Source organism: Taeniopygia guttata, chromosome 15, assembly GCF_048771995.1.
Source record: "Taeniopygia guttata chromosome 15, bTaeGut7.mat, whole genome shotgun sequence".
NCBI classification, from domain to species: Eukaryota; Metazoa; Chordata; class Aves; order Passeriformes; family Estrildidae; genus Taeniopygia; species Taeniopygia guttata.
The window spans coordinates 2,325,642-2,350,748 of record NC_133040.1 but is presented as its reverse complement, the minus strand read 5'-3'; the positions used below and the strand labels follow the sequence as shown (position 1 = coordinate 2,350,748).

The window sequence follows — 25,107 nt, the reverse complement described above, 5'->3', positions numbered from 1 at the left end:
ACTCTGGGATTTCTCCATGAAGTATTCTAGGGTGAATAATGAATGTTCAGAAAGATTGCAGACCTCTCTGCACTGTTGAGATAAGGGTGCCAGCTTTCCTTGCAAACACAGCATATGAGTTTGTTAAGGTCATTTGAAATTCTGTTCCATTTTCAAATTGGTTTTTTTTCAGTTTGAAGGATATGCACTATAAATCCTAGCATGAACTCTATTTCCACTTAGCAGAGGCAGATTTCACCTCTTGTTTTTAAGGAAGTAGGACATTGTTTTCACTTATAGATGACTTCTTTTTTCCTTGTACAGATAAGAGTAATCTGCAGTTTCCAGTTCAGTGCTAGTCCTACAGGAACTAGAAAGTATCATTCCTCCAGCAGCAGTATTTGCCTCCTTTAACTCAAGTATTTTCTTGAGTTCTTTCTTGTTTCTTTCTTGCAAACAGTCAGATAACAATAGCTACCAAATTGAAATATTTGCCTAGAAATCCCTGTCTAATCCAGACTGGCAAACTTTGTGGTCTTATATAAGTATTTTCCAGGAAAATGTCTCTTTTCCATCAGTGCTAGAACTGAATTTGATATAATTTTATACCTCAAAAACTTACTCAATAACAGCAATTTCTACAGATAAAGCTATTATTTTGGCAATTTCAGATGGACCATATGCTGTGTGTCTAGAGACAAACAAATGTAAAATCATATCAAATGATTTGCCTACACATGACATTCAAACTGTTGTTCTCAAAAGGGCAAATGGAAGAAGAAAGAACAAGTACAAATGGAAAAATGGGAGAGGAGGATGTCAAAAGTTAGCAGTAGGAACAAATGAAGCTGAAAGAAGTCTTGGAACAGAAATCTGCAGTTCATCATCTTGCTGTCTTCACCTTGCTGCCCACATACTTAAAAGACTTCAGATTCAGATTCATCTCCTGGTGGGCCTTTCATTTTGTCAGCTCCAGTCTGCTGCTGGAGACAGCTCTCAGACAGAAGTTTGCAGGAAGAAAGACTCTTTGCTTTGCTTTACCTTATCGATTTGAGAACATACAGAGGCAGGAAATTTTATTCTGGCTCAATTATTCACAAAAAGCATGCAGAGACTTGTCAGATTTTTAAAGAAGAGAAGTGACATATTGAGAAGACAGTGACAAAATAAACCCAGAAAATGGGCCTCCATGGGAATGGTTTACCTGTCACCCTGATGCTCAGCCCAAAAACAGTGCCTGTGACTTCTAGCAGTGATTTCAGAAAGAGAGCAATACTCACTGACTACTAATTCACAAAGTGGAAACCCACCCTTCTGCGTAAAATTATTTCTCCCACACTTTGTCAGCAGGGTCACGTTGACTGATTGTCTCAATCCTGGGCTGAGAACTCCCTGGGCAGGAAATGTGTAAGGCAGTTAAATCCTGTCTATGTCTCCTCTTTTCTTCCCTAATTCAAATCCTTTTGCTTTCTAAGTGCCTGGGTGACAAGGGGCACAACTTGGAATAATAACTTTTATTGCACAGGAGTTGATATTTCCCCATGTCAGCAAGGGCAACTGACTGTTCTGGAATTTCACATCAAGACACTGATGATCTCCAAAGCAATCAACACTGGGTTTTTTGGTAAAATTCTTCACTTGAAATTCTGCAACACAACCTAGCAATGCTGAGAGCCCAAGTCTGTTTCCTGACTAAAACTCCCTCCAGCTGGAACACACTCACTGCTGTTAATTTAAATTTCAGTCTGTTTCTAATACTTTTATAGCTTAGTGTTCTGTTTATAAACTATATAGAATATTACTTATTTGCTCATGCAATTTAAATATTGAAAAGAAGGTTTAAAAAAAACGTTTAGTAAAAGCCTAAGCTTCCAAAATCTCTTTGTTTGAAATAAGCTTAACTTTCAGAAAAATGTCTGTGTACATAGTTGCATGTTTTATTTGAAACACTAGAAAATGTGAAGTATTATTTTTGTTGGTCCTAAAAGTAATGTTCTCTTTAGTATAAATAATTCAGAAACATACTTTTGCTTTCTTATTAATTGGGAAAAAAATTACAATGAAAACACCCTGACCTGAAACCTGCTGGGAAATAAGTAATTTTCAGTAGGACCTTTAGTACGGAGCTGTCAGTCTAAGGGCAAACAAAGCCATATGTTTTTCTTTCAAACCTGTTGAAAAAACTATTGTGCTACAGGCATGAAAACAGTACCTTTAAGTGTCACTAAATACAATTTTTAAGGATTATGTTTATCCCATTGTCGGTGTTTCAGCTTACAAAGTATTTGGAATGTGCATTTCATTTCAACACTTCTATTCCTGAGTATTTTCTCTTATGCTACCAAGAAAATACCTTTGAAATCATTGAACTGCATTCACCTCAGAAATCCCATCTTCATTATACAACCACATGGGCCTGCAAGCCCTACTTCTCTTTAAAATCTGACTTATGATTCTATTTCAGCTTTTTTTAACACTGAATCTGCCACGAGCTGTGACACACACGGATTACAAACATAAAATATGTACTCTATATTAGGCAGATCACCCATGACAGAAGGCAGAACTGAAGTTGTCAGTTTGGGATGGCTTCACACGCTTCCCCGTGGATGAGCTACATGGACATAAAAGCCTGGCCTATCTTCAGGTTTGTCCAGATTTTTGGAAATACTTTAGTCACTTCAGTATCACTGAAATAACTGAAGCCTAGTGATTCTGAAATGCTGTAGTTGATAGTTGTACTCTTAATTAAGAAAAAAATGAGCAACAAACCCCAGCATACACTTTTAAACCCTTAGTGTAGTCTGTCAAGAGGAATAAACCAGGTATCTGTAAACAGAAATCATTTTAGCTGTTACACCAAGCTCATTAAATTATCTCAAACATCTGAATACTTAAGAAAATGCCATTGCATTAATGACTCCCACTAGTTTCAGTCTGCTAAACAGGAGATCATAGTCTAAGTGCTAATTCACTTTGAATACACACACAGGGAGCAGCTGAAGAGATAAAGATTTAAATAGAAAATGACCTGGTAGGAGTTTTCAGTTCTGATTTTTACTGTGTCAGCAAATCAAACAGCCAGCGAAATTCATAATTCATTCTGAGTAACTGTTAGTAAGTGCTTCAAGTGAAAAGCTTCTGGTAGTTTTTTTTTTCTGATTTTCCTTCCTCTAACCTACAGAAAAATTAAACAACTTCATAAAAGCCGAATTTGGGAAACTTTATTGACAGGAGGTGAGTAAGCAAACTGGAGGAGATGGAGTGGAGGCCACTGAAATGAACAAAGGCCATAAAGCTCCTGGAAAAAAGCCATTTGTCACTCAAGCTCTTACAGAAATTCCCTTGTCAGATCAGAGTAATACATCTGAGTGTTCCAAGGAGCATGCTGAAATACTGACCACTATGGCCTTCATTACTTTCACTCACCTACTCAATCCTATTTTGCCTTAATTCCTTTCAGGAGGCTGAGAAAGTCACCTTGTCTAAGTGGTCAACCCCTGCTGCTTCCACAGCAGCTACCACGCAAACTCCAAAAGTGTTCATATTATGCCAGGAAATCCTACCTCCTCCACAGGAGCCAAAGAGTCTGCAACAATAACACACTATACAATATTCAACATTTTTACTCCTCTAACTTTAGGGATTTTGCCAAAAGATGGAGTACTATTACTCAGAGAACTCCCACTTTCAATATCCACATTGCAAACTGGTCAGCCTAAACAGCAACAAACATGCTCTTACCTACCATCATCTGCCATTTTATCTTCTCCATCCTAACCTTTTTAACTTGGCCAATTGGATCTTATTGCAGCCATTGAGTTAAAAATATTTATTTATAAATGCTACTTGCTTGCACAGGTACATACAGACTTGCATTATGCTGCTCTCATCCCACATTCTTCTGTTTCCATTTTTGCACTACAGCAGTGTTTACCCATGACAAATACTTACATCCTTTTCCAGAGAACTGAAATTCCTGGAATATTTCTCATTAAATATAGTTATTTAATAAAATAAAGTTAATTTCATTATTAATGCTCTTCTTTCTACAAGGATGAAAGTTATTATAAATTACCATAATTCCAGGTAAATTAAAACCATCACTGGTGCAGAAGGAAATTCTCACAGGGTTTCAGAAAGGCAGGATGAGCAGTTTGTCTGATGGAAGTGGTTTTGTGTTCCCTTACTGCCATTTGGGGTCTTTCAGAGTGAGATTGGTATTTTTACACAGACAAAATACAGGAATGGAAAAAGTCTGCCATACCAGGAATATGGAACAGACAAGAACTGAGCAAGATATAGAGGCTGATATCTCAACCAAAAGCAGTCGTGGAAATATCTACAAAATTGAATGCATAGAAGAGGAAACTGTCATGGTTAACCTCACAGAATCCTCTGAACATCCAACTGGAGGAAAAAGCTCATCAAAAAGCACTGTTCACCTTGGCTTTATCACACACAGCTTCACCTAAGAAGGAAGCACTGAAGAAAACTCCCAAGTATGTCTTGACTCTGCCTCAACATTCATTACATAAATGTTCCTCAGAGTGATGCCACCAGTTTTAGAACAAAAGAAGGGGGTATTTAAAGACAAAAGGTACAACTTCACCACTTCAGGCACATGGACATTATTGGCCTGCTCAACACTCCTGTGTGAACTCCACACATGGATATTAACAGGAATTCTGTTTCAAAGCTTTCAGAGAGAGACTGTAGGAATTTGTAGGGGAAAGGAAAGCTAATGGCAGCTAACAAAGATTCAATTTTATGTCTTAGATTTTCTTCTAATATTCCAGATTTAGTTTTCTGGGTTTGTTTTCTTTGTTTTGTTTATGCAGCAGTCTACACTGATGTAACTGTTCTTGCCATTTATTTCCATGATAAAACTAGGAGAACTAACTCATAGTAAGAACCTGCAAAAACTAGTCTGATAAATAGACATATAATACACATGTAATAAAAAAAAACATGTAAAGACCTTTCATGGATCACTACCTTTAAAACTGTTCTCCTACAATATTTAAAAATCTTAAGTTAGTTTAAAAATCCTGTGTAATTTTTTTAAGAGGAAAGAAGCCAATCCAAGTGTAAAAGTAATCCCTTTAAGTGCCTAAAGGTAGTTCTCCCACCCGTATCTGATACACAGCTAGCAGATGGAAAAATTAAATAATGGATTTATTCATTACACATTTGTAAAAGGACACTGATAACACAGTATTCCAGCAAGGCTCCACCTTTCAAATACTGTTTCCAGTGGGTAGAATAGTTGCTGTTAGACTTTTTAAGATCCAGGTTTAAAAGAAAGTGCTTTATGTCCTCTAGCACACTACAATCTCCATGACAATCTCTCTTCCACGAAGCAGTAGCTTCATTTATTTCAGGGTTATTTGCTCCCTTGCTTACCTTTGCCTAGAAATTCATCTACTCAACAAAAGAAGAAACTTTTCCTAGGGAAACAGAATGGAAAAAAAAAATAGCTGTTTAATATCCACTGGCACAAACGACAGTTCCAAACCCCATGCTTGTATCTCCAGGGATTCAGATTTATTGGCATCTTTACTAGCTGGGTCTTGGAAGCCTGCAAAGTTGGCCAGGAAGAACAGTGTGTATATATTGAGGCAGAAAACTCTGTGAACGATGGACATTTTTCACTGATGAGTTCTGTTTTTCCAAGAGGATGGAGTGAAGAACTGTAAATAACATGTTGGGCAGAGGTTGAAAAAGTTATCTAGCTTTTTATAGGCAACTTTAAGACTTCATTGCTTGCTTGGTTTCTGGTCTCAAGCCAATCACTATGAAAGTTTCACTTGCACAGTTAACCCCTTGCTTACCTTTGGTCCCAGAGCTGGTACTAAGGTTGCAGAAGAGATTGAGCACACATGGGAGCAAGTGACAGAGAATGAGAGGTACAACTCCTCTGTACCTGCTAAAAGCATTCTATCAACTAAAATGTTAGGAAATCAGTAGACAAGGGAATGATGAATAGAATGAAATTAACTTTACAGATGGAAAAACAAGGGACAAAGATGGAAAATGTCTTTCTACTGACAAAAGAACAACTGTCAAGGGTAAAGAAGAGAAATAATTTAATTTTAACTCTGACTGTAGGGACAACTTGTATCATACTTTCCTGCCTCCCCTTTCCCCAGTGGAGGCCATTTACCATGCTAGATGAGAAAAACAATGGATAGATAACATAACAATCATATTAATGATTACTTGACTGAAATATGTGGATTTTTGAAAAGCTGTCTTTTTCCACATAGAAACAGTCGTCCTCAGTAAATTCAACAGTCACTAATCTTTCATACATTCAGTTTAATAAAATTGACTTTCAGTCATGGTTTGAGAAAAGGGCTGAGCTATCACCTTATTATGCATTTTAATGAATCAGATTGTCCAAAATTTAAATGTTCATTAAAAAAAAACAAAAAAAAAATTACCACCCCCAGTTTCTATATTTGATGCAAAGATATTCCTGTAAATAAGAATTATATGTAACCAATGCAAACATGCTTTCCTGAATCTGCAGACAGTCTGACAATGATTTTTTTCAGTAGGAGTTCCTTTATCCTGTGGCTCAAGGAACATTCAATGTTGAGTGCTGGAAGCATCACACCTGTAACATTATTTTGCTCTGCAGAAGATACAGTGAAGGGTAATGGAGAAAGTTAGCAAAGACCAAAAACGAAGAAAACCAAGGAAAAGAGAATAGGAAAATACTGATTTGTTTGCATTTTTCAGTCTTCCAAACTTTAGCTTGTATTGTAACCATAAAATATCTGCCATTTATACAGCTGACTGTATTTACAAATTAAGGCATATGATCATAGAACCATTTGGCTCAGAAGGGACTCCTGGAGGGTTTTTCATTTATTCCCAGAAGTTTTCCACACAAATATGTCTTCACCACACCAGAAATGGTTTCCTCACACAGACGAGGAACAATAGGTCCATAATGTCATTACTGGGGAACGTAGCAAAAGCTCTGAAATCCTTGTTAAAATTCCTGGGGCAGCAGGCCAGCCAGGCAGTGTGGCAGCTGCAGCCCACGTGAGGCAGAGAAGCAAGGTCTGTGCAATTTGTGCCCCAGGAGGGGCTCAGCTCTCCCAGCCCCTGTGCAGCACAGGAGCCTCTGAGCAGAGCCCAGCCCTGCTGCCAGCAGCAGCTCCCAAACTGCCACATCGAGCAGCCTCCTCTTCTAGCACAAGCAGAAAATCTGCAGCAGAGAGATGTCTCTTCCTTAACATCTGAACACTTCCCAGTCAGTGGGGAGCTGGCAGGAGGAGCTGCATTACTGAACAGCCCTTGCACAAAGCAGAGCACTGGGACTGATCCTGCCCAGGGAAAAACCTGACATTTCATGGCTATAACATGGCCATGTCCTGAAGAGATTAAAGACAATTCTATCTTCTAAAGTAGGTAGGAATTTAACCATGTCCTCACCAGATGTCCCTATCCCTAGGGACCCTACCTAGTCTAAGCACAAAAAAGAAAAATAAGTAGTAGAAAAAATAAATTAGATTATTATTATATGTTGTCATTATGGCATTGTTACTATTTTGTTTAGTGCAACTACAAAGTGTCAATGGTGGAGGTCACCTTTTCTAGACACTTGCTTTCGCATATCAAATGGTACTAGTCTAGTAACTTGCTTCAAGCATTATCTAGTTGCTGGAATCAAAGTAGGTTTTTTTTTTTAATGATTCTTTTATGATTTCTGTTCCCTTGAGGCTGCATAAAAATGGCATCCAAAACCCTCAGAAGTAGAACAGCAAAACGGAATAACTAAACCCTTGTGATTTCTGGGATGTCCCTTGTGATTTCTTCTTTTTTTTTTTGAGTTGGCAACCCCTCATACTCATTTTCAAATAAAGCACTAGAAGCACTAAAAAGACCAACTGGTTTTTTTCAAAACCAATCATGATCAAACTAAAACATAATCATTAATTTTCTAAGAGCCTCAATACATTACTAAATTCCACCTCTCACCATGCTGAGGGCACAATCTCAACTCAGTGGATGCACAGTAAGTTTCTTCAAGTTTTTTCCTCTTCCCCCCAGTCTGATTTAAATGGCAGTAGTTTGGTTGGAAGGCTCATGTTCCACATAGCAGATGTCTAGGTGCTGGAAGCACATTTGCCAACCAAAAAGAGACACATCAACTATGAGCAGGAGGAGAGTAACTCAGATCTCTCACCAGCCAAGGACAGGAAGGAAAGCAGAGTGGTAAGATTTCTACAAAAGTGCTTTTAGTCTGCTGTTCCTCCAGTTTCAAGTTTTGGAGTACATGGCAGGAAATACTGAACCTTAGGTTCCAGTCAGGTTGCCTCAAGCAGCCTTGCAGAGCTGCCCCTTGGCACTGTGTGCTGCTTGGGGGTTCTTCAAGCCAACTTTGGTAGCAAACTCAGACTGGGCAGAACACACACCTAACATAGGTTCAGAGCACTGCTAATGGATTTCCTTTGGATGATAGATAGCCAGTTGTCTCTAACAGAGATATTAAATTCTTAACAAATCTTTCATTTTAATCAAAGGCATGAGAATCATTAATGCTGCACTTCAGGAAATGGGAGAGAAACAAACAATAGCTGGATTGTATCAAAAGAAAATCCTATATATTCACTCAATGTCATATTTTTGACAGTGACCAGTAATGTACATCTATGGGAAGATATAAAAACAATTGAGACATAAAATGAAATCTCCTTGATAGAACTTCCAGGAGAGCTGATGCATGTTGCCTGTTTGTCCCCAATATTGGGGACTTCATAAGAAACTTATTTTCTGCATCTCAGATTCACCTGAATGGCTCTGGTCACACAGAATCCCAAAAGAGCACCCTGCTCTCCTTTTCAGAACCAACCTTCCTGGGACACAACTAAGGGGAGAAGCTGCTACACAGAGAGTACCAGAGAAAGCTCCCACTGGGTAACACCATGCTGTGTAATAAGAACTACCTTTAGAAACTTGCAGCACCAGCTTTAGACCTCAACTACTCAGTGTCCAGAGCTTGCCCTTCTGCTCAGCAGAGCCTCCTGCCAGTGCCCAGTCACACCTGGCATGAACAAAGGCTAAATAAAGGGAACTGGCTGCTGTCTGCAGCCTCAGGCACTCAGTGGATGCTCCCACCTTGATTTGACCCTGCTTGCCCAGACCACAGAATGAAGGGCTTTACACACACAGCAGAGAATAAACACACTGCATTGCTTTTGGAATTAAAAATAGAACAATTACCCACAACAGTTTGCAGCAAGACTTCATGCACATCAGTGTCAACACTGTAGTATATGGTGTACATGCACAGCTTTTGTCTGTGGGGAACAGTTACTAAAGATGGACATGAAGATCTTTATTACAACAGATTATTATTACAATAGAAGATGTGCCAGGAAAATACAAATAGTGTATATTAGACTATATGGAGAACTTGCTGGTATGTAGAGCTCAACCACCAAAATGCTTCTTCCACAATCCCCATCTACCCACAGCCTGATCAATACCCATCATCTGTGCACAAAGTTTAACTTTGTTTTATTAATAGTACCACAAAATCTGGATATATAAGAAAGTGGCCTACTATATAAAGCAATATATTGGGATTTTTTTTCTCCTGCTGAAATAATTTCTAATTTAGTTACTATAGAAACCATCCTGCAGCCATCCTAAAAAAATCTCTGTATATATTTACACTCACACTGAGAAGAGGAGAAAAGCTGGAATATACCTGTACATGCAAGAGACAAATGGTCAAAACCACCAGATTTGACAGTAATTTATAGGAACACAGCTGAAACTCCTTAAAATCTAAGAGCAATATTCAGTCATATGATTGCCATCACTAACAAAGCCATGAACATGCAAAAACCTCTGCTTACAGAAAATCAGGGCCTTTCTTTACTGCTTGGGAAACAAATAGGTACAATAATGCAGTAACACTATTTTTTCTGAGAACTGAAAAAGGGAAGTTCTGAGCATCCCGACATCATTCTAATATGTCAAATGAGAAGAAATCAGGGCTAACTGAACATGCCTTATTTGCTCATTTAAGTTGCAGATGAGTGACAGCTAAAAATTATACAACAGCCCATGACACACAGATTCAGACCAGCAGTTCTGCAGTAAAATTTAACAAGAGACAGCTTTACCCAGGTTTATTTCTTTTCATACAGTGCTGTCATAAACATTTCATAAATAATTCTACTAGGAGTATGCATGATTTATAAAATGTCTGGGAGGAGCTGCTAGTTTTCTCTCTTGCACTCTGTTGTTTGTACGTGTAAAATTGAGTCAGCTGTAATTTCAACAACCCTAAATCTTCTCTACAAGAGATTAAAAACACCAGTGCTACTTGCTGCAGAAGAAAAAGGTATTCCAGTAGTAAAGTATCTACAGAAAGCCACTGAGACATTCATTTAACTCTTTTGTATCATGAAGGCTGAAGAGTTCTCAAAACAGAAAACCAAAGGCATTTTATGGAAGCAAATAAACACTTTGGGCAAAAGGTTTCTATTAGAAATAACCCTGGGGGACATTAATAGGCTTAGAAAATCTTAAGGTTGGCCATTTAATTTCTAAGACTAGATGAGACTACTTTTGTAGAGTGCTAGAATTTGTGTTTTATCACCCGAGTCAGTATGTGAAGACAGAAGCTGGGACAGTGGGCTGCAGCACCATCTGCACAGGGGATGACACACCAGAGCTCTGACCCAGATGGTGCAGCTCAGTCTCTTCCCCACTGCCTGCTTGGGAGCTTTGCATGGGAACAGAATAGTTGTGGTTTAACCCAGGCAAAGTCAATGCAGAGCTGAGAGGTTGTTTTCCAAGTTGCTCACAGATTTAGGTTTGTCCAATTCTGGAATGTCAGCTGACACCACCAGCTTTTTGTCATGGGCACTTGCAGCCCTTTCCCTTTCAGATCTGGATTTTCTCACTTGCTATGTCTGTGTCATCTGTTCTGGATTAATGCCACATGCTTTACACAATGTTACTTGAAGAGGATTTTGAAAATATTGCTGGGTAGAAAATGAGACCACCAAAATATTTCATCACGCTAAACTCGCGCCTGTTACCAGGAAGATTAACCTACATGCATGAAGAATAAGACAAGATGTCCCCACAGCTGAGACACTGGAGTTCATCCCCAAAACAAAACTTTTAAAGCCTGGAGACAGTGGTCTACATGGAGGACTCCAGACTAACACTACTTTTGTATGTTGACAGACCCAAGTTCAAAATGAGAATATCATTTACAAATACCTTCTATCTTTTCTACCAGTGTTCCCAATATATTGCACTGGGCCAGCATATACCTTTTGTTGAAGGTTGTCTTTTTTTTTTCATAGTGTATCTAACTTCTGATTAAATAAATCAATTATGGGAATTAAGTTTTTGTTGATTTATAAAAAAATATCATACTGCGGTCAAGTATCTATACTAGTACTGTTCACCCTTCCGAGTATAAAAATATTAGTATGCAGAGTAAGAAATAATTACTTTCTGAAACAATGCTAGAAAATTCCACCTAGGAATATACTGGAATCTCTTTAAATTAAATTAGCTAGCATTAGCATTCAAAAACTAGACACAATTTAGGTCAACCACTGATCTCTCTTAATGTGGTAATTCACATTTTCAAGTAGAAACACTCCCTTATACACACCTCTCAGCTCCCTGCTGCTCATCTTCCTCATACATTAAAACAGAATACTTCTGACACTTAACCCTGCAGTGATGAACAAGTCAGCCTTGATCATGCAAAGTTCACACTTAGCTTGAAGCATGTTGAATAATTCCATTAATTTCCACAAGAATACTTTGTGTTATGCGAATCTGAGTCCAAGCATTCAGCTGTGTCAGGGGCTAATCACAGCAGGATTTTTGTAGGGAAAACTGGCAGACATCACAGGGAAATCAGCTGTGTAGCCATCAATCAGGTCCCCACTGTTTAGTCTGCTCCCTCAGCTGTGCCCTGGTTCCAGCTGGGATAGAGTTAATTCTATTCCTAGTAGCTGGTACAGCGCTGGTTTGGATTCAGTGTGAGAATAATGTTGATAGCACACTGATGTTGTAGTTGTTGCTAAGCAGTGCTTACTCTAAATCAGTTTCCCAGGCTCTGCCAGCGAGGAAGTGCACAAGAAGCTGGGAGGGAGCAGGGCCAGGAAAGCTGACTGGAACTGGCCAGAGGGTGGAACAGAGGTATGTATATAAACCAGTATAGAAATTGGGGGAGCTGGCAGGAAGGGGCCAATTGCTGCTGGGGAACTGCTACATCAGTCAGCAGGTACTGAGCAGCTGGACTGTGCATCACTTGTTTTTCTTGGATTTTATTTCTCTCTATTTCTTACCTCCCTTTCATTACTGTTATTATATTTTTTATTTCAGTTTTTTAACTGATCTTAGTCCATTGGCTTTACCTTTTCTCTGATTCTCCTCCCCATCCCATGGAGGGTACCAGAGGGCAGTGATCACATGGGTGCATGGTATTTAGGTGCTGGCTGACAGCACTTGTTAATCAAAAATTATCTCCAGAAAGATGTAATGATATAGAAACCCTTTTTGCAGACTGACCCATGAATCAATGTTGAACCATTGTCAACATTCCTCAGCTGTTTAACCCATCTGAGGGATTATAATCAGAGATGAGCACTTACCTTGTACTTAAAAGAGGTTTGCAGAGATATGCTAATTAACACAACATACAGCAAAATGAAGATAGGTGTTAACACAGATATAAAGCTGAAATAAATTTCACAATTCCAATATTAAAACAGAAGCACTGGATGGGAAAGCAGAGACACAAAATTTTGTCACTGCCATCACAGGCAACCACATAACAGATTTGGACTGTACTCAGCCCAGAATAACAAGCAGAGCATCTCCAGGCTCTCAGCACGCACTGCAAACCAGAATTGCTAAAGAACCCTATCACAAAAGAACAAAAGGCAAAAACCCTGGGACATATCACAGAAAAGCCAAAGATACCAAAGACAACAGCAGTGTGTTAAGTGGCAATCCCAGCAGGGAATTGATGGACAAATGCCCATGTGAGTCCCAGGAGCATTCTGTGTCCCATGTCAGTGAGAGGCACAGGCACCCTGTGGAAGTGATCAGACACAGGGACAGGCTCTGTGACAAAGCTGCTGCCTCTCTGTGGGGCTGGGAGACTCCTCCTGCTGAGCCATGCTGCAGACAGCAGAGCACAAGCTCCTTCCAACTCAGCAGAGTTCTCAGAGCAAATAGCACTATTTTTCATCATGAGAACTGCAGGTTGAGTTGAGAAATAATAAACAAGAGGATAATTAAGATGGACAAAATTAGAATTTTTAAAGAGGACTCAGCCATCAAGTATATGAAAAATGATGCATAACTGAAAAAATGTTGGTGCTTCTCTCCCCATGTTTTCAAGCTCACCAGAAATAACCCTTCAAGAGAGATATTCAGCCAGTAAATATCTCTGTAATTCTCCTTTCCTTTACTTGCTCAAGGCTTGTTTAACGTGCCTGTGTGGAATTTCACATCCCCACCCTTTTGCAGACCTTTCCAATGAAAAACAGGTGTCTCAGGGCTGGCTGAGAACACAAGTGCACTGTGTTTATCAGCTGTGTCAACTTACATTGAAGAAATTGGTCTTGTTCCTCTCGCAGAAGAGGCCCTGTGCAGGCATGTGCTTCAGCTGCTGCCAGGGCACCCCACTGCCCAGCAGCACATCCCGTGCCCACTGCAGGTTCTGTGGACAACAACAGCCAGGTGAGATGGAGGCAGGGGATGCAAATACCACCACAGGTAAAAGTATAAAACAAAGCACACTTTTATTTATTAACCTGAAATGTCTTTTCTTGTTTTTCACATATTTGCTGCTCCATTTTCCCCACACACTCTCTGGAAGCACTCCCAGCTCTTCCCTCGGGCCAAGCACCAGCAGGGAATACCTGCCAGAGCTGAGGCCTCGACCCTCAGCCTTAAACTGCAGCCTTCTTTTAGTGGGGTGCTGAATTCAGAGCCTTTGGCCCTACCCAGCCACTGCCCTCCATGTAAGTTCACTTTACCTCCCTGGAAATTCCACGACTGTCATCAAACTTGGATAATAGTGCTCAGTGAATAATCAAGAAATTATCAGCAGGAGACTAAATGATAGATAACAACCAAAAATTGATAAAAGCACTATCCCTCTAAGAGTTCAATGCATGAAGCTCTCTTTTGTAGCTGAGAACTAGGGACAGCTGTTGGCTCCAGGCAGAATGTTACCAACAGATGGGACAAGTGTTAATTGTGAGATTTCACTGATGGAAGCTTTCCTTTACTTCATTTTTTTAATTTCAGGGTCCAAAAGTGGCATTTGAGTTGCATTTGGCCAGCTTTTGTACAGAAAACGTCACAAGAGAGGACATGAAAGAAAGAGGAAGATGTTTGGTTCATAGAGACAAATAAGAATGTTGCACTCGGGTTTGTGTTCTGTGGACTGGAAATACACTTCTGTGAGCCATAAATGTGATTAAATCATGTCCATCCAAGAAGCATATTTCAGCTGTAATATCCTTTCTTTTGTGTATATGTTTGTATGTTGGGGTGGGGGGGTTATTAGAAAAGTTCTTCTCCTGTGTTCCAGAGTAGGTACTTTCTGGCTGGTCATGGATATCAGTAAATTTAATTATTATCACTGAGTGCCAAATTTAATTAAGACTGAAGAAAGCAGAGGGTGTAAACTCAGCTGCATACTAACGTTCCTCTACATAACTTATTTTGTAATATGTATTTCTGTAATCCTGTTAACCCAATCCTGAAAAATGCTTGGGAATACATACAGAAGAAAATACAACACAAAAGAACCTACAAAAATCTGGTCTTCCATGAAAGTCATTTTGTTTGAATAAAATCAGAATCCAACAAAAATAAGCCTATTGGAAGATCCAAGAGCCAGGCAGAGAAAATGCTTTATTTTTGTGCTAATCATAGTCATCAGAAGTTTAAGTAAATTCAAGTGTGAAAATGAAGTAAAACTTGCCTAATCTGAATCTTACAGTTAAAACTATCACATAAAAATTCAAGGAAAACAAAATCCTTAAGAAAGTTACCATCCCACCACAAAGCTTAAATCTAAAATTCCAGTCTAAAGAAATGTTAGCTGTGGATGTATTCTCGAATGGAAGCTTTACAAGGAATAGGTTAAGAGATCATTAATTGTATCATTAACTGTAGCATCATGCTCTGGTGCTGGGATGTGCTATGCACATTACCCTGACCATCCACAGGCATGTGTTTGGTACACATCATTCACAGGCTTTTATTGAACAAGATGATGGCAGCAACCCAGCTAGGAGGAGAAAAGATCATTCAGACAAATGGAGCAATTACACGGTAACTTCACACAATCAAAGCTAATAGGAATAAAAGACATAGTTACAGATTTTCCACTACCCTTCTCCTTAAATCAGCATGATCACTTATTCCCAGTAAATATGCCTGAGCAGGTCTCAACTCATTAGATTTCACAGAGTTTGCTCTGCTTGGTTTCCACCTGAAGTTATTAGGAGTGGGTGAAGGGATCCAGGACACAGCAAAAAGGATTTATTCTTCTTGGCACGCTGCTTGCCAGTCTGAAATGCTGGATTTGGCTGTCTGACTCAGGGCAATTATGAAATACTCTTTCCAGTTCAGCTGTTGCCTCCCACATCTTTATCACCCCAAGAGTCAAAGAAAAGATGACTGACAGGGTACAGTAACTTGCAAAAAAGCTGAAGTAGAAAAGGAAAATCTCTTAGGGTCAACCAAGTGAAACTGAATCACCTGGGATGGATACCCCTTAACTCAATGGTGTCAGAAGCACCTTTACCTAAACTGGAACCTCCACAAAGTGCTTTTGAGAGGTGAACAAAATACACCAGTATACTTTAATCCTTCCCTCTGATTTATTTACAGTCCATTAGAAGGCTTTGTCTCAAAAACCTTCTCCTGTTCCTCCATCAAATAAAAGCAAAATAAAAATACTACTGATTTGAAGGGTTGCCTTTTAAATGAACTGTTATTATCAAACTGTTTCTACTTGAAGTGGTTACATCTATTATGCTTCCAGATTATGTCTGTCTCTAAGTCTATATTAAGCCTACCAACATAAAATCTTGTAATTTCTACATGCATGTGTTATGCCTGGTTTGACCAACCTGTCACACCCAACATTCATTTCCCCATTAAGGGCTCTGTTAATAACAGACATTATAAAATATACAAACTTAAAAACTCACACAGCCTTTATGAGCAGACTCTTCCAGGATTTACAGAGCACTTTTTATTTTGAGATTAAAAAAAAAAATTACAAAAAGTAAATATTTTTCTTTCCTGACAACTTGCTGGTTACAGATTATCAGACCAGTTCCACATACTGATCCGTAAGGACCAGAGGGTGAATATTTTTCACAAAGTTACACTGACAAACATCCTGCCAAATCCTAACTTCTCCTTCCAAACTGCCAACATTCATTTTGGAGGCAAAACTCACAAACGATGAAGACTTTACTTCAAGACAATATTGATGGGAAACTGAAACTACTGCCCAAACTGGCAATGAAGTAACTTCTGAAAATTCATCTGTATTTTCCTGCACATTTACTCCAACTAAAACCAGATATGTATAAATATCTTCTGATAACAGCCTAAAACAAAGAAAAATAGACTCTAAATATTAAGCTGGATTTTGCAGGGGGAAAAAAAACCCCAGCAGAATATGTAGCCAAACAAAATGTTCAAAGAGTTTGAAAATATGTTTAAAAATCACTCAACTATCTTCACTAATCTCACAACAGCAAAACCAGGAAAACTGTGAAATGGGAGAAAACAGATTGCATATGGAAAACTTGTTTTTCTGAGCACTATGGAGGCCTGCCAATCCTCTTCCCATCCAACCATGAATTTTGGCCATCAGTCGAAATTCTTCATGCAAATTCCTGGCATTGGAATGTAAATGCTGAATTTTCCAAGGTGGTTATACGCATTTAAAAATTAATCTCAGTTTTCTAAAATTTACCACTCTGTCCTCCAACAACACAACCCGATGTAATTTATCTCATTTTTTAAAATCAGGCTTATCATGAGCAAATGTAAGCACAATTCTTACTGCAGTTACTGCTGACAATGCATAGATCCATTTTGTGTTTTACGTTTGTGCAGGAGTATAATTTCCACTAAAGACACAGTAATGTGCCATTAAAACACAGACATTGGACATTGTTCTACAAAAGAACCTGAATGAGCCAATGAAGAAAGAAAATGTAAAACCCATGTGAAAATGCATAGTGCACACACATCAATAATAAGATTTTTTTTTTAGGTTTTGCTGTGTCAAGTTCATTATGCAGAAGTAACAGAAAGGACAGTTAAACCCAAAAATGCTCATTGAAGCCAGCCTGATAACTAGTAAGCTCAAACAGGCAGGATTCAGTTTTTCTGAGTTCCAAGAGGAAACAGATTTAGATAACAATGTGTATTTCACAGAGAAATCCATCACTGAGTTGATATTTATATAAGGAGGGAGATATAAAAAGCAAAAGAGAAAGCTTCATCAGGGAAAAATAATGGAAGAAAGTATTTTCCAAGTAGTTCCTCAGGCAAGGACATGCTATTTGAACCAATAAATTGAAAACAGGCAGCTTTTTTTGTTGAATGTTGATACAGAATCATGTCAGCAACAGTAATGACAGATTGCAGGAATCTATGGCTCCTATTCATGATTAGCTCCATGGAAAAATTAACAACTGTTACATACAAACAGCGTAAGAATGTTTTCAAAACAAGCTCTCCGTAAAAAAGGGTGATCTTTTTCTGGATAATCACTCTACAAATGGAAGTGTAGACAAATGGAATATTCATCACCTTCCAGTAGGTTGGCAAGATCTGCTCACTTTGCAGTGACACTGGTGATGTTTGCTGCCTCCAGGCCAGGGGTACAATTTGTTTCCCCTCCCGGCTGTTCACATAAGCTTCAATACTGCTGGGGAAGAAAACTCAGGAAGCTATGCAAAGCAGCATATGATCTAATACAAGACTTCCAAATATAAAATCTGTGAATTCAAACCTTGATTATGACAAACAGTAAAATACCTCTGATCATTTCAATGTACTATTCTGACACATTTTACCAACAAAGACCCAGAAAGTTTATCTGTGTCACATGATGTGTTTACACAATACTGATTAATTTCTGCTTCCAAGTCACTTTTCAGTCCACTTATTCAGTAAAATAATTGCTGTCATTTTCATGAGAACATCTTAATTTATGTGACATAACTAAAATGTAATTCTCTACTGAATGACAGAAAATTACTTAGTTCAGTAATAAAAAAAGAAATTTTCTCCTTAACTGACCTCACACACGAGTCAGACAATCTAGGAGCTGAAGACTTCTCCAAGTGTAGTTTCATTCCCAACTGCACCGAACGAGCTGTATTTTAGCACTGAGGCTTCTGCACCAGTGCCAGCAGCAGCACAGTTGGTTTGCTGGGGTGTCAAACAATGCTCTTTTCCTGACCCAGAGATGGGGCAACCGAGAGGTGTTTTAAAAACGTTTATACCATTTTCAGTCTCATGAGAAGGGTGAGACAATACAGATGTTATAATTCACATAATCACAATCAGAAGCTGACTATTTTCTGATTATGATACACTGTAAGTGTTTCTTGGCCTATCAGCTTTAGCCACACCATGCTGTAGATGCCTTAAAGGTAATAATCTAAAGTTACTCTTTGTGGATCCTACAACAATGCATTTGAAGGCCAGCTTTGAAGCTTGTTTCTAGCTCCATTTCTCTCCCAACAATGCCTGTCCTATTCCATGGCATTTCTAAGTCAGCATTTCTTATCTCAAGGTTTGCATATGGATACCCACTGAGAACTCCACACAGATCCATCCCCCACGCTGGCTCAGAGCTCACCTTGTGTGTTTTGCTGTAGGTGTACAGGTAGGCCAGCCTGTAGAGGCTCTTGTAGTGCTGGGGGAAGCGGCTGAGGCACAGGCAGAAGGAGGAGATGCACTGCTCCGTCAGGAACTTGCGCTGCTCCTCCAGGTCTGCGGGCAGGCCCTGAGGAAACTCGGCTGCATCCTCTCCACAAGGGTCAGCCTTCTTCTTGCAGTCCCACTGCGAGGCTGGGGGGATGGCAGCTTTGAGGGCACTGCCAGAAGCACACTGAGGATCCACCAGCAGTTTCTGGCCACTAGGCTCAGCAGGATCGTAGGATACTGAGATCTCCAGCAGCTCTTCTGACTTTCCTGCAGTTGGAACAGTAAGAGGAAAGTGACAGTGAAATTGCCATTTCCAAATGGCAAATGACATACAGAATATGACAAAAATTCAGTATGACAAAAGGCAATTCTTTTCTTCATTAAAGCATAGACAGAAATGTTGTAAAAAAATTATGACTATTCATGATGTTCACTGAACAAGTAATCTGCAACTCATTGACAGAGCCACACAGTGGTATCTCCACTGTCTTCATTTGGGTTTTATCCTGGTATCTCCACTGTCTTCATTTGGGTTTTATCCTGGTATCTCCACTGTCTTCATTTGGGTTTTATCCTGGTATCTCCACTGTCTTCATTTGGGCTTTATTCTGGTATTTCCATTGTCTTCATTTGGGTTTTATCTTGGTACTTCCACTGTCTTTATTTGGGTTTTATCCTGAACAATAGTATGAATTCAGCACACCTTACACAATGCAGGGTTTTACATACTCTTGGAAGACTGAGAAGGAGGAGGGAAAAAAGCCAAAATAAAATAATAAATTCAGGAACATTTTATTGCAAAGAAAAGAAGAAAGAACACAAAATTAAAGCCACCCTCTCAAGTGAAATGTATTATTCTTAATAGTCTGCCTAGAACACAATCCCAGAACTGAAAATGGACTCAGCATCTCACCTGGTCTTCTGCATAATGTAGGACCTACAGTTCCATGTAAATATTTTTGTGATTAACTTGGCAACTTATAATTCAATTGACCCATCTTTTGTTGAAGGATATCAAATCTTACTTCAGAAATCATCTTGTTACAGTGGCAGTTTCCACATTTCCTGTTAGCTAACCATTACTGCTGAAAACACACGTGCTACATGCAGATTAATTTCTTTAAATTTGATCTTTAGTCGCGGAAGTTTACCATGTCTTTGTCTTTGCTAGGATAAAGAGCCTCTTACATTAGATCTTATCCCCCAGCAGAGAGTGTAGAGATACACTAAAACTTACTTCATCCTCAAATATAAAGCTGCTCCATAACTTTTTCTCTCATAAGGCTGAACTTTTGAGTCAAACATGTTTTACACAACACACATTTTTCAAAATGTGCTTGCCTGATGCCTATATCTATTATAATTTTACTGTACAGGTAGCTTTATGGGAAACAACATCTGTTCTAATAAACACCAGTAATTTAAGAATGCATTTGATGGTTTTTCTGACAGAGAGATAATGACAATAACACAGCTCACTGCAAGCCTCAAAAAGAGCCATGATTTTAGTCTAGTAGCCAAAAAACTACTGGATTTAGTGATTATGGAAGTAGTATTTCACAAAACTAGGAACTGGCATCTATTCCAGCATGTCAATGTAAGCACCACCACAGGCTTCCCTAGCTTAGGCATGACTGAAGTAAAGTACTTTTAAAAACAAGAAACCAAGGTAATCTAAGTCTGCAAACAAAGAGATAACTGCTTGGCACTTGCTCCTAGTGAGATCTGGGAAGTGATTCAGGACTCTCCACACAGCATGATCTCTGATTTCTGCAACTGGGAAAGTGTGAACTGGCAAAGAAGACTTAACATCCCACAAAAAGCCACAGCCTGGAAAGGTGGACAAAATTTACACATTGGTTTTGTTTGTCTTTCCCTGCTGAAGTCCAGGCTCTTTATCTACTGCCACATCCAACTGTGCAAACACCAGACAAAGGGAAATTCCAGTTAATGGATTTTGAAACCATTTTTCCAGTGGAATACAGAACACTTAGTACTATTATATATGGAAAAATCTGGTAGAGAGCAATTCTAGTTCTCCACTGGAATCAAGTATACAATGGAATAAAGCATCTAAATTCTACTACTTAAGCTCTTCTCTGTACTGAATATTAAGCTGCTACTGGGACAGAACAAAAGGGCATCTGTTTCTGGTAAAAGTAGAGTTATTTGAATATAGTCTCAAACTATATTCAAATAACTACTCTTTAAATTATTTAAAAATATGAAACACTGAAGAAAAAGCAAATAATAACCTAAAAGAATGCAAGTCAGTCAAAGGGCCAGCAGACAGGAGTTTAGTTCTTCTTTGTAAGATTTAATAGACAGAACAAATTGGGTTGGTGGCCACATAAGTGAGGCACAGTTCCAAATTTACCACACATACAGGCAGCAATGATACCTAGTTAAAATTCTTAGCCACAGTGCAACATATTTCACTGCATCTGCAAGCCAGCAGAAACACCTGAATGAGACTCTTGCAGCTGACATTATCCATTAAATCAGGCATACCCTTTTCCTCTGCAGATCCCAGGGTCTCTTTGCTGAGCATCAGCGTATCAGCATAGGTAGTAGAAATCCTCTTCTCTGTGTAAGCCTTCTTCAGGCTGTCTTGAGAACTGGCAGGCTCATTAAACATATCCTGTGTGGAACTGGAGTCAGACAGCACTGCCCCAGTGCTATCCTGACTCCTCTCTGCAAAAGAGATAAAGAAGGAATGCACCACTTCATACTCCTCAAGCTGTTACTTGTCTCTTGGTAACAGCAACACAAAACTCTGCAAACTCTTACAAATGCCACATAGGATCCCTTACCACCACCAAGAAAAGGTGGTAATTCTCACCACATTTCTTCCTAGATTATAATCCTGGAATTTGATTCAAAAGCAATTAAGCTCAACTTTCAAGAGCACTTAGACTGGGGACACAATATTTCAGGTAGTACGGCCCTGTAAAATCTCCCAGGTTTACCATTTGCTTTGAAAAGCACCCGGTAAAATTTTGAACCTGACACAAGCAAAGTTCAATTGACAAGAGAAAACCATGAAGAACAATACTGGTAAAAATTCTCATGAAATAAAGAAAAAAAGGTACAATTAGAAGGCAAAGACTTACAGGAGTGATCTCTGATGCCAACTATCCTGCAGGTGTAAGATGCTATTCAACAAACGTTCTGAAAGGTGATTTAATATGGCAAATAAACGACACATCAAAGAACTTGGCCTAACCCAGACAGGGAAACTGGACTTCAAGGCAGCACAGAAGAATAGGAGAAGTGATTTTACCTTGAAAGAGTGGAGCAGTGGCTGCTGACTGCAGTACAGTCACAACTAAGCTGTTAATCTGCACAGGAACAGGCATTGTGACTTTATCAGGGGGATAAAACACACCTCAGAACAGGCAAGTGAAAACCTCCCACTCATGTCTGAAACCTGCCAGATATAACCCAAGTTCTTTACATCAAGGGTTATCAGAGGCAATCCTGCATGACTAAAGAACGCAGCTTAGTCTCTGACTGAAAGAGACCTGCACATTCCCACTGAAATGGGAAACTGGCATTTTTCCGTATTGTGCCAACATAATTTAATGTTCAGTATAAAATTCCAATACAGGGAATTCCCTTCAAATCTGGAATCCACAAGAATTATCTCAAATTTCTTCTTAAGATACTGATACTTGATTCTGTGATCTAGTTAAAGGTGTCCTTGCTCATTGCACAGATGTGGGACTAGACGATCTTTAAAGGTCCATTCCAACCCAAATCATTTTATGATTCTATACAGAAATAGCATAACCAGAAGGGGGTTACATCCATTGTCTAGGTAGTTCCACTGCATTCTGATTCACTAATTTTATTGATAAGATCAAGAAAGAAAACTAACAAAGCAAAAGCCCTTGCTTCAAGATGAGCGGATAATTTAATTAAATTTCTTCTGTTCCATCTGAATTGCACTTGTTCAGGAGAGAGCAAAGGGCCTCCTATGAATTTATTTTATCAAGATAATTCCCTCTGCAAACCTTCAGCTTGCAGATCAGGTTCTGCTTATTAGGACTCCAATGGATTTAAACCAAATTTGATGCACTCTGTAGGTTTTTCACTACCACACAAAGAAAACCTTCCCTTTCAGTGAGCAGATCTTGATAAAACTGTATCTTGAAAAAGAACGGGGGAACAGTATTTGCTTCCTAATTGGAAGCTATATAAGCTGGTTAATGATGACAAGTTTTATACAGAAAGAATATAATTATAAAGAATGGGAAGAGAAGGATTCTGAAGAGAGGTCAGTCAAGCTTTAAATGACTCAGTTATAAAGCTTTAATAACTTTCTGTGGTACAAATCGATACTATTGAACTCCCAGTTGACATCAGGAAAACCATTTACAGGAGTTCTCTTGATATTTTTTTAAGAGAAGTTTCTGTATCTGTGGCAAAGAGGCTGAATTACTCATCTAGGGAAAAAAATTTGCAAATTTCCAGATGTTGCCACAAGCCTGCAGGTCAGTTCTGATGACGGGTTACAACAGATGTAAATCAAGAAGTGCCAGACCAATATGCCTGGGTGAGATCAGATCACTGGGAAATTACAGTAGTTTTTAATCATGCAAAGACAGACAATGATTCAACACATTAGATTTCAAATGTATGCATGAGCTTTTCCTTATGGGAACAAATGTAAACACCTCCTTACGATTAGCTAGCTAATTTAATTTGAAATTTCTGCTTAAATGAGTGTGGGTCTAGGTAGCGATGTTTATTCTCCTTTTCTTTCAATACATTAACTCTATTTTAAAAATAATTATATTAACATTGGGCTCCTTAATCACTGGAAACCAGAGGAAGATGACTATTGAGACAACTTTCTATTATATTAGATATTCCTTGAATGCAGCAGATAGTTTCAGACTAAGTGAGCCAGATGGAAAACTCCAGAGTATTCCAGAAATTAGCAGCAGCCACCAATTATTAGTATTAATTTCTCAGAAATCACAGAGGATGGGTAAAGTCCCAGGGAATGTAAAACAAAGTGTAGTACTTATCTTTACAAAGGATGAAAGGTCAAAGCTGGGAGTCAGCCAGCCTTCATTTTTCACAGAATTATTTTAGCATAAATAAATAAATCCTTCTCTAAGCACATAAAAGGTAACACAACCAGGAGTAGAAAATGTGTGAGTCGATCCCAGAACACACAGTGACACAAGTGAATTTGTGATGAATTTGTGTCTCAAACCAGAACTGGCCAAAATGTCAGGCTACTCTAAACACACCTCAGCAAAGCAGCACTCTTGAATGTGTAATCAGTAATTTCACAGAAAAAAATATGTAAGAGTCTTCCTGTTCTACTGAGCACTAATGAAAATTAAACTTAATTATGGTATCTGTATTTGGGACTCACATTTTAAAAAAGACACTGAAATAGGGAAAAATTAATTCAGAGGAGAGGATAAAAATGAGAGATTAATGAGATGACATATGAAAATTACCAGGAGAATTGGACTTCTCTTAAAAAAGATGAGGGAGAATTTCCAAATACATATGATTAACCAAAATAAAAATACAATAATTGCTGTTCATATTCATTAGGTACAGTGCAAAAGGCAATAGGTTTTAATTGCAGCAAGAAAATTGACTCTTTTTTCCCTCATCTCTATCTGAACTGCTACATACAGTTAGAAAATAGCACAGTGAACCAAACTACGGAGTCACTGTGGGCTTCTGAAGACAGGCAGACAAAATAGCCATCATTTCTTAGGTTACCCAAAATGTTCCTTAATATAATAAAAAGCTCTGTCAATACCTAAATATTGCATTATGCAATAGAGAACTATTGCCAACTGCATCAACTCACATCCTAACTCTGGTTTTCGAAAAAGAAAAAAAAAAATTCCATGTTCTGTATATGTGAAAGTACTATTATCTTCTTGCCTAGCTGCCAAATGCATCTCTTTTATAAAAATAAAAATATAGCATATATTTTACATTTGTTGTGCTATGAAGCTTTTCCTTTCTCTGGTAAGAGCTGAGTGCAGTTGAGACAGTCATTAGTGCTACTTAACCTACATGCCAAAGACTGCAGTGCATGAGGCATGAGAATGAATTCCAAATTCCCAACTGCTCTCAACACCTGCCCTTCTGAAT

At 38.7% G+C, this 25,107-nt stretch overlaps 1 protein-coding gene and 1 long non-coding RNA gene across 7 annotated transcripts in view; one reads left to right on the top strand and one right to left on the bottom strand.

Annotated features, from left to right (window-relative positions):
- Positions 1-25,107, bottom strand: part of CABIN1 (calcineurin binding protein 1) — a 107,968-nt gene that overhangs the window by 46,577 nt on the left and 36,284 nt on the right. For all 5 annotated transcript variants that reach the window (XM_030285834.4, XM_030285836.4, XM_012578115.5 and 2 more), the window contains 3 exons: positions 21,484-21,666; positions 18,905-19,239; positions 13,598-13,711 (listed from right to left, as the gene is read on the bottom strand). In XM_030285834.4, the coding sequence (XP_030141694.4) occupies positions 13,598-13,711; positions 18,905-19,239; positions 21,484-21,666 (632 nt within the window). The remainder of the gene's footprint in view (positions 1-13,597; positions 13,712-18,904; positions 19,240-21,483; positions 21,667-25,107) is intronic.
- On the top strand, positions 12,048-14,515 carry LOC121470781 (uncharacterized). Of its 2 annotated transcripts, XR_012058412.1 has the most exons (4): positions 12,048-12,180; positions 13,629-13,731; positions 13,871-14,015; positions 14,305-14,515. It is a non-coding gene; the product is annotated as an uncharacterized lncRNA (long non-coding RNA). The 2 variants fall into 2 exon arrangements; XR_012058411.1 differs by having other exon boundaries at positions 13,629-14,015.